Source organism: Numenius arquata, chromosome 6, assembly GCF_964106895.1.
Source record: "Numenius arquata chromosome 6, bNumArq3.hap1.1, whole genome shotgun sequence".
In the NCBI taxonomy this organism is placed as follows: Eukaryota; Metazoa; Chordata; class Aves; order Charadriiformes; family Scolopacidae; genus Numenius; species Numenius arquata.
This window is the reverse complement of record NC_133581.1, coordinates 56,690,557-56,700,407: the sequence shown is the minus strand read 5'-3', so window position 1 is coordinate 56,700,407 and position 9,851 is coordinate 56,690,557. Positions and strand designations below refer to the sequence as shown.

Genomic DNA, 9,851 nt, shown 5'->3' with positions numbered 1-9,851 from the left:
TAACTTAGGTAAATTTGGCATGGAAGAATGCTAGTCACCTCCTTGCAAGGGGTTAGGCTTGGTCAACTGAAATCAGGAGGAGCTTAGGTCTGCAGATGATGACGATTGAAATGGCATTGAAATGTCTCCCCCTATCCAAAATTAAAATTTCATTTTCTTCAGCTAGACTGCCCTATCATGACATCTGTACAAGCAAACATTAAGAGGGAAGACAGCATAACAACATCAAATGCAGAGCAGAGCAGGTTAAGTGGAAACCTTAGGAGCTACATCCACCCTGTCTGAGCTGGTCCTGGGAGTAGCTTAAAGCCCACCATGCTCCTGAGATTCGTTACCAAATTTGAGCTGCTTAGAGATTACAGCTGCCTTTTTGAGCAGGTTTATATGAACACAGACCTGACCTTTCTGCTCACCTTTGGTCATGTGACAAAGACATACAGAATACAGGGAGATGTTTGGGTCACAAATGTAACTCTAGGTGTGATTGTCCTGTGTCTGTAAGGTCTATAACATCTGTGTACCCAAAATTTTCCTCCTCAGCACTCAGTTTCTCCCCTCCCTGTAGGAGTCTATCCTTCAGCCGTTGAGTTCAATCCCAGGGCACTTCAGGAGTACACAAAGCAGAGAGTTGGCAGTCTGGCCTCAAACCCAACCTGGATGGTATTCCTGCACTGCAGAGCAATCAGAGGTCTAGAAGGAGCAGGCAAAAAGTCTTGTAAGAAAGGGTTGGCGGACCCACACTGAAAAGGTGAATCTATAAGGTGGTTTCTGAATATTTGAGTGATTTTTCCTCATTGGAAATGGGAGAGGAGTGACTATAAACAATACAGGAAACCTTCCCCACTGTCTGAGATACTGTACAATGTCACAAGGCTTTCATGTTGCAAATTATGAAGCTGTACCTCCAGTGAAACCTAACTGTACATTCCTTTTTAAGCTAAGCTGAAAATGTCATGTACCAGCAGTAGCTATTCAACCATTGTATAAAGCTATACATATACCCTTCCCTTAGATGTAGCCACAGTCACTAGTTGCAATTCAATGGGCTATGAGTAATGAGGAAAAAATCTTCAATATACTAGCCAGAGATATTTCTTGACTGTGAACCTACTTTATCAATTAATATATTTAACATACAAATACTGGACTGTTTGCAGTCTCACAAATAACATAAGGGGTTTAAATTTTGAAACTGCTTTGCAGGATTTTGCACCTGAAGCCTGCGGTATTTGAAAACATGATCAAGCTGTGCCTTGCAGCAGACTATAGTCTAGTAACATGGAGAGGACAGACTGTTAAAATAAGCATTTACATCATTTTTCACAGTACACAGTGCCACAATGCATCTGCTTAAAAACAAATATATGTTTGCAGTGAAACATTTCAACAAATCACAGAACTCAGCAGCAAAGTAGTTAAACATTTATGATTTGATTTTATCTCAGCTTGGAATGTCGCTGGAGTGTCCCACTTCTAACAACTGTTTGCTAAGTTAAGGCTTTAGTGTTTACACAGTGCTGAATGAAGCAGCCTGGTCACCAGATGTGAATGCTTCCTTAGACTAGAGCTTTCAATCAGATCACGGTCCTAATGGTCCCTGCTCCAACCTTCTTCCTCAGGACGTCCACCAGCCTTTCCAACCTGAGAGGGGGCAGGGAAGAGGGAGAGGAGAGAAAAAAAAAGGAAGCTAACGTTAGGAATGTTCTGGCTGAAAGAGACAGTGTTTGCACTGAACCAAGCTGTCCTGGTGGTGGTCACGCTCAGAAACAAAGCACTACTGTAAAAGACAGACATTAAGGGAAAATGCAGACAACTTACGGAAAACTTTTTAACCTACAACAGAATCCATTTGCAGCCAGTGATACATATCAACGCACTTTTCTTTTGTAGTATATGTAGTATCTGAGGTCCCCATAAGGCATTAACACAAAACCCTGTGCAGCAATTCTGTGGCACATACACACTTCAGTGTAAGTAGCACATTCAATCCTTGTACTTTTAAAAATATGAGTGGTCCACGGCTCTTGTTAAATGTAACACTTAGCTGTTGTTTCCCCTTAAAAACACCCTTTTATTGACCAGTTTATAAATTTATGCCTAAATCACCATGTATTTTATGTCAAAAACTTTTTCAAAATACTCAACAAAACAAGTTTCTGAGGATGTGGACGATGATATCTTGAAGGTGGCCCATATGATTATTGTGTCGACACAACTACAGAAAAATTAACAGTCTAAACAAGTAGGACAGAGAGCTGCCTAATCCTCTCTTAGTTTTATGGCACAGGCTATAAGCATGCCCAGAATCTCACTGGCTAAATTTGTTCTTTCCTTCTGTTAAAGTAGACAAATGCAAAGGGCTAAATTTGTTCAGGGTTTTCCATTTGCACAGATTTATCTTCAGCACTCCAGTAATCATGAATTGAAGCTATTTCTTCAATTTATCTATATTTTACGCAATCCTTCAATGAAAGCTCTCCCACAAATAAGCTAACTATATAAAAGCAGACACTGTGCTTAGTAGAACACTTTTAGAACCATGTTCAGCATATTATACACACAGCTTCTATAATGGATAAAAAGAGTTGCAGGTTCAAATAGCTGTATTCACTGTTGCAAAGTTGACCATTTTTTCTTATCTGAAAAGGGTTGGTTTTTTTTAATATATTATACAGCATGAGGAATGCAGACAGGAAATAAAAATAACACAGCTTTATCAAAACTCAAAATTCATTTTATCTCATGGATGCATTAGTAACTTCAGTGCAGGAAAACTAGTTAACACGTCTTGGATTTATTGCCACAAGTCATGACTAATGCACACGGTACGTATTGAAACACTCTTGTTTTCCAGGAACCACCAAGCACCACGAAGCTACACCTTTCATTGTACTCACCAGGTGACTTAATTCCTGAAACGAGATTAAGAATTCACCACCCTAATGTAATTATCAGACACCAGGAAATGTATGTGGAAAGTTAGCTGGTTCTAGATGTTTCACAGGGACTCTAAAGGAGTGAAAGCACAGGTGAAAAACTACTGCATTGCTACTCCCCCCTCCTTCAGGTTTTCATGTATCATTTTTCCTTTTTAACCAACTAGTGCATTTTTTTTTTGGTTTTGTAACATACGTCTACTGTACTTCATCGTTATGGAGGCAGTACCCAGACAGTCATAACTCAGTGCAGTCAGTGCATGCAAGTATGAAGTCAGGGCTTTCACAAGTTATTTGCTTGTGAAAGTTTTCTCACAGTGAATAAATCAATGCTTTCTGCGTTCTAAAGGTTTTAACTCAGTTACTGATAGGTCATTGCTTCCCCAGCCTCGCTTACTGAGAAGTTTCCCTGTTAAATCAGTTGTTAGTCCAAGTGCAATTTCAGAAAGCAATGGCAGATCAGTCCCCACTTTTAACAGCACGTATGCTCAGAAGCATTGCAGCTTTCTCAGCCCCTTTAACTATCACTGGAGGTCTCTCTCTCTCTCACACTAGCACCATCTCTAGTGTGCTTCAGAGGCATAAAGCACAGGACAAACATTTCAAATTGTCAGGACAAACAGAAGGTTTGGGCTGCAAATTGTTTTCTGTGAGACAGCAGAAAAATAGTAAAATCTGAGATCACTGCTTATGTAAATCACTGTTCAGATAAAAAGAAACACTGAGTGGCTCATGCAAGTGGGGGAAAAATGACTTCAACAACTGAGGTTTCATCTGGGGAGACGTTGGTTGGAGGTCACTGCTTACACACCGTCCTGCAACTGGGCTTAGATGTGCACCACTCTGTGACCAAGCAATGACACTGCACACCAGAGCAGACAAGTTAGCGAAGAGCTGCCCATGTTTGAAGAGAAATACCACTGGGATGAAAGTAGCTGTCTTCTGTTTAACCTTGAAACTGTCAGGCTTCATTGAAAATAATGAGGCTTAACAATCATAGCTTCTGCTTTTCAAATGAATGATGACTGAAATCATCAAAATGAGGTATCCTGCACCAAACACAAACCGTGCAGGGCTTATTTGCCTTTTGTTTCAGTCATGTGTGGATTTGCAAATTTATTTACTCTTTATTAGAAGAAAGAAAAAAAAAAGCAGCAGGGGATTAAGAAACCATACCTTTGAAAGAGATTTAAACAATAATGTAAAAGAGAAACTGTAACCGCTATTTATAAGATAAAATAACAGAGGGCAAAATTCACCCCTACACAGACACAAGACCCAATATACCACTGAAATCCCACTTAAGCCTACAAAATAAAGCTATGGGCTGAATCAGTGGTTAATAACTCTTGATACAGGCCTCAGGGGGCTTTTCGGAACGATAATCCTGGACTCTTTGTTCACCAAGAGCCCAACTCTGCCATCCCGACTCACACTAAGCAACATTTTTCTTTGTGAGTAATAAAAGGCAGCTAACAAGGCTGGTTGTGTCAGTGAGGTACTACCTGCAAGGGGTGAGGGTGGCAGAATCGCCCCTTGTCAATAAGGCTCTGTACCCAGCCTGGTGGGATGCTGCAGGCGGCTGCTTTTGGAGGTTGAGCATTTTAATCTGTGGTAAACTGAAGGAATAGTCTTCTACTTCAAGACCAAAGTTAATTTAAATATCTAAACAGATAAATGGGAGGTGTTGGGAACTACCCTAAAAGTCTCAGTGTTTGCAGTTTTATTCAAAATATGGAAGACACTGACCTGAAGAAAGCAACTTTTATTACTTTGTGCAATCATGATATGTCTGCCACTATAATCTCACCATACTTTACTTAATTGAAAGCAATACTGATTATGTTTGACTGTATACTGAGACACAGATTTAACAAATGACATTTGTCTTTTTGCTTGTGAAGGAAGCAGTCCTCATAGTACAAATTAAATGTGCAATATGACACTATCTTCTCCTGAGATGCAAGACAGCCACTGAATTTGCATTTCATGAAGCAACCAAACAAGTCATTCAAGAAGAAAGTATTTCAGCTGGTGTTTTAAGTCAGACAGAAGAATGATATGGTGGGCAACTCAGTTGCAGAGCTGAAGGTTCAAATGTGCAAGGACAGACAGACAAGTTTAGGAATGTTCAACAAAGCCTCTTAAGGTCTCAGTCCTCATTCTCACAGATTCCAATTTCTTGCTTAGAGATTTTGGAAAATGCCAGTAGGTGACCTTCGTTATTTTCTGGTACTTAAACAATTCCAGAAAATATGCCCCTTAACAAATAAATTCTGTTAGCAAATGCCACTTCAGCATTCTCTACACAATTACTGTATGTGTACATGCAAAATAACTACAAAATGGAATATAAAATACAGAAATAAACTATGTATTCAGATGGATAGGTGCAACTTTGGTTTTATTTATGCTGACTTGCACATACTCAAAGTCAGTCCTGTGTTTTTCAGGATAGATATAATTTGCATCCATGAAAAGCACAAAGATGAGAACTAGAAATATTCTTTATCCACACTACCTACTTCTTTAATGCTCATCTCAGTGCTTCCATGAAATGGAAAAATAAAAAATCTCCACAAATTAGGAAAGGGATATCTGGTCCGTCATTATTTTTAAGCTAGCAAAAGATGCACCGTTGTGAAGAGTCTTGAATTGCAGTGGCTTAATTCTTCTTCAATACAAGTTTGGAATTAATCAGGTCAGTCTGTGTTTTAATACATAAATAAAAAAAATTCCTTGAAGGGCTTGCTGCTATGATATTACCAGTTCAAATACGTACTTTTAAAAAGTGTTGCTAAGCTTAACAAGGTCCTCACCTTCAGAGGAATGCTACCTAAACAAGAGCATTGCTAGGTGTGTCTTCCCCAAGACAAATTCTCAACCATTCCCAACTCTTCTTCCAGTTATTTCAAATTGTGTTCTTTTATCACCTATGCATACATCTGACAAAATGCTTGTATGGAGTGTATGCTGTTATATGGAGTGTTCCTATGTAGTTCCTGAACTGCTTGACATTCTGCTTTGATTTTTAGCAAAGGCTTACACAGCTTTACTCCCTTGAGTATAAATTTTAGAGTCAGGTTTTAGAATCAGTCTCCATAAAGCAGACTTAAAATCCTTACTGACAGAAGTTTGTTCCAGGACCCCAGAAGCTGGACATATAGTTGCAAAAATGTTACGTACTGGTCTCTAGTGATGACTCTTATGCACATTTTTGGCTTGCTCTCCTCTCACATATTCTGCTGAAGAAGTCTAGCTCTAAACTGTAGCTTGGGATCGTAAAATCTGCAACTCCATAAAGATCAGTACATCCTCCCACACTGCTCCATCTCTGGCCAAAGAAACTCACCCCAAAGGACAGCAGTGGCCTTTATCTACAAGTTCTGAATATGACAGTTATACAGTCACAGAGTGATATTCCAGGGCATCATGCCCCAGAAATAGCCAAAATGGATACCCAACTAAAAGAAAAGGGCATCCTTCAAGTAGCCTATGTCCTAATCTGCAAAGCTATATATTGACTAGCCAAAAACAATAGCATCTACCTGCAGATGGAGGAGTTAAGTGATAAAAACAAAACCCTGCTGGATTTTGAAATGCTATATAAAGGCTTATAAACCTAAACTATAACCCTTGGTTATCTTTCCAGTAGATAAGATTAGGTTCAGGCTATGAAGATGGCCTTACTTGCATGATTTCTGGCTTCTTGTGGAATGTGTTTTGCTAACACTAATTCCTTTCAGAAAGCAAGCATTTGAAAATATATTAGGTAAATAAAATGCATTGGACAAAAGCATTACAAGCAGCTTAGCAGTAGAGCTCAGTGAATATCTGACTCTTAGGTGAGTGGTCATACAAACAAATTCATTTAACTTCACCTCAGAATAAAAAAATTCCTTTCCTTTCCTTTTCCTCTCCTTTTCTTCACTCTTTCTCTTGGATATATTTCATTGAATCCTTAATGGAGTACTCGTTTTTAGGTGCTTTCTGTAAAAGTCAAGGAAACAAACGACACAGAGGAGAGAGGCTGCTGCGATACCAGTCTCACTGAGAAACCAGTCGCATGGATAGGATCATTTCCTCAAGAGTCTGGAGGAAACTGGTTTGCTTCTATTATCTGTATGGGGGAGCTGGACTCCAGCTGCTTCCCTCTCAAGGGAACAGCACTGCTCTAACACCAGGTGCTTGGGTGGCTTGTTCTCAGTTTCAAATGTTGAGGCTGATCCAATTGAATAAAACGCTTAAATATTCACTGGATCAAAGCCTGGAATGTAAGGGTATGACCTTGCAGTGAGTGGCCTATCTACCATGTTACAGAGGCATCACACTCTTACCTCTGGGTGGTTCAGTGAATCTTTAATTATTATTCTTCTTCAATTCAGGTATTACTTTTTCCACCTCAAAAGCCTGCCGTTTGAACAATAATAATTTTTGATTGACTCACTAAAAACATTGCTGATTCCACTTAACTGTAATACACCAGTCTGTAGCAATTCCTTCATAAATCATCATAGTGGCAAAGACTACATGTGGTTCAGATGCACCAGGCTGCTTCTCTCTACTTAACAAAGTTCCTTCTGCACCTTTTGGTGCGGAGACCAGGCGTCTTTTGAAATGACATGCTGGAGTTCAGCAGTGGTTTTGAACCTGATGCAGGAATTACTGAGTAAAATTCAGTGCCCTGTGTTAGACAGGTGGCTGGACTGATCGGTATTAATGGTCCTTTCTGGTCTTAAAACACAAGTCTTAGAGACTGATTTAGCAGCATCAGCAAGCTCTAAACTGTGGTAGACCACAGTGTTGAATCTAATCACTCCAGGCACCACCGCCAATTCCTGCCTGCCCAACACTGTTTGTAATGTCACTCCAAAAAGTATGTTCCATTAAACCTACAGGCCTTAAATTTGGCAGGGCAAACCATTCTGCCTCTGAAAAGCACTGTCACAAAACAAGCATTCCTATTAAATCCCTTTCAGCGTCTTCTCAACCCAAAAGAGTAATTCTGTATATGATTAAACTTAGAAGTAAATACAGCCAGTTGGGCTCCTGACAGCAGACATATTTCAAAATAAACCTGGCTTACACAGGCCTTGGCTAAAATATTAAGCCTTTATCTGTGGTCCACAATAACTAATCTTGTCAAATTGTTTGCTCTCTACCTTCTGTTTGGAAGATTATGAGCTAGCTCACCATTACTATTCACCTTGTGCCATCAGTAACAGCAGGAAGAGTGAGTGGTAAACACAGTTGGTCTATTTTGACAGCATTTCACCCTACTTTACATTGATGTAGATTGCTACACAGTACAGGATAATACAGGATCAGGACTTTTCATCTATGCTGGATTTAATGCCACCTTGTGAAAGGTGTTGCCCCTTTGCTTTCAAATGCTTTCTCAGGACAGCATATACTGATTGCCTAAAATAAATGAGCTCATGAGAAAGGAAAATAAACCCTGAAACCACTATGTTATAACCTCATCTGTATTTCAGTAAATTGAGATCTACAACATGCTTATCAATTAGACCAGGCAGGACTCTTACTATTGGATGGACCATTCGTATCTGAGCACGTGACTGATATTAAAAAGTTAAAAATTTAACAATAATTGAAATAGAGGATATATTGGCATATGATGGCCAAATGATACCGATCAGTTTACTTAATCAGATTACAGAATTTCACCTTGTTACTCCAGCTTAAGTCCAACAGTTTATATGCAAATTTTATGTGGTTTACTACTTCCATTTGTGCCAGAAAAACCTTTCATATACTCCTTCCATAAGCTTGAATTACTTTCAGCACTGACAGTTACTGTTTCCACACATTTGAGAAATCTTGACATCAAAGCCTACTCCTCACAGTGACAGCGTTTTCAGAAACTTTGTGGTGATATGAATAGGCAAGAGTCTCCTGGATTTTCTTGTCAAATACTTCCTGGAAGTCTCTGTCATCTGCCTAGGAAAGGCTAGCAGTTTTACCTTATGTTAATATAACTTCCCTATAGGAAGTATTCCATCACAGTATTTATTCATTTGAAGAGGGAAAAACATTGCTTCCTATCAACTCCAGATGAACACGAGTCCTGCCAGTTGGTAATGGTGTTGGGTATCATTAGAGTGCCATGACTTTGTCTCTGAACTGTTTCCCACCTTCCTCTTGAGAGCAGAGGAATTTTTTTCCTACCTCAGAAAAGCAATTATTCTTTGCTTTGAATGCTCACAACATGAAGGGATGGCCAGAACTTTTATAGAAAGTGTTCAAAAGGTGGACATCAGGTCTATTTTGCATTATGTGTATTTTACATGTGGCAAAACAGCATGCAGAGAAGTGAAATGACTTGCTGAAGCTCAACCAATCAAGAAAACCGAAAAGATCCACAAACGTTTTTCCTGTTCAATTTTGTGTATAGGTAGTCTTGAGCTGAACTGGATTCCTTGTGCACAAAAAAAAGTATAGGCACAAATATCTGCAGAATTAGAGCCTAAAATTGTTGGATATAGAGCCTATCTCCCTCAGCTTCTCAATCTGTGCTCTGGACCATGTCAACTGGTAACAATTAGCCAGTTCTCTTATTCTGTATCCAGCTGAGATGTATTTCAGGAGATGGAAAAAGGACCTACTTATTAGTGGATTTTGTTTTGTTCTAAATTCCTCTTCAGAATATTTAAAAGCAATGTAAAACATTGATTATCTAAACAAATATTATTTCAAACCTGCCCAAAACAAACAGGCAGGATTCCTCATGAAATGCAGGACCAATAGATTGATACACATTTAAGGATCTGTAAAGAATGGGATAACTAAGAGACTCTAAACTTTAAAAATATCAGTCTGAAAGCATCACATTGCACCTTTCTGCATGTTTCAAAGAAGCCTTCCTTGTAAGACCAGGTCTGAACTTCTCAGATG

At 39.2% G+C, this 9,851-nt stretch overlaps 1 protein-coding gene across 1 annotated transcript in view; it reads right to left on the bottom strand.

Annotated features, from left to right (window-relative positions):
• Positions 1–1,574: 1,574 nt before the first annotated feature.
• The window catches only part of MIPOL1 (mirror-image polydactyly 1), a 180,838-nt gene continuing 172,561 nt past the window's right edge, over positions 1,575–9,851 (bottom strand). Inside the window, exon 12 of the mRNA XM_074149368.1 lies at positions 1,575–1,641. Coding sequence (XP_074005469.1) covers positions 1,575–1,641 — 67 coding nt within the window. The remainder of the gene's footprint in view (positions 1,642–9,851) is intronic.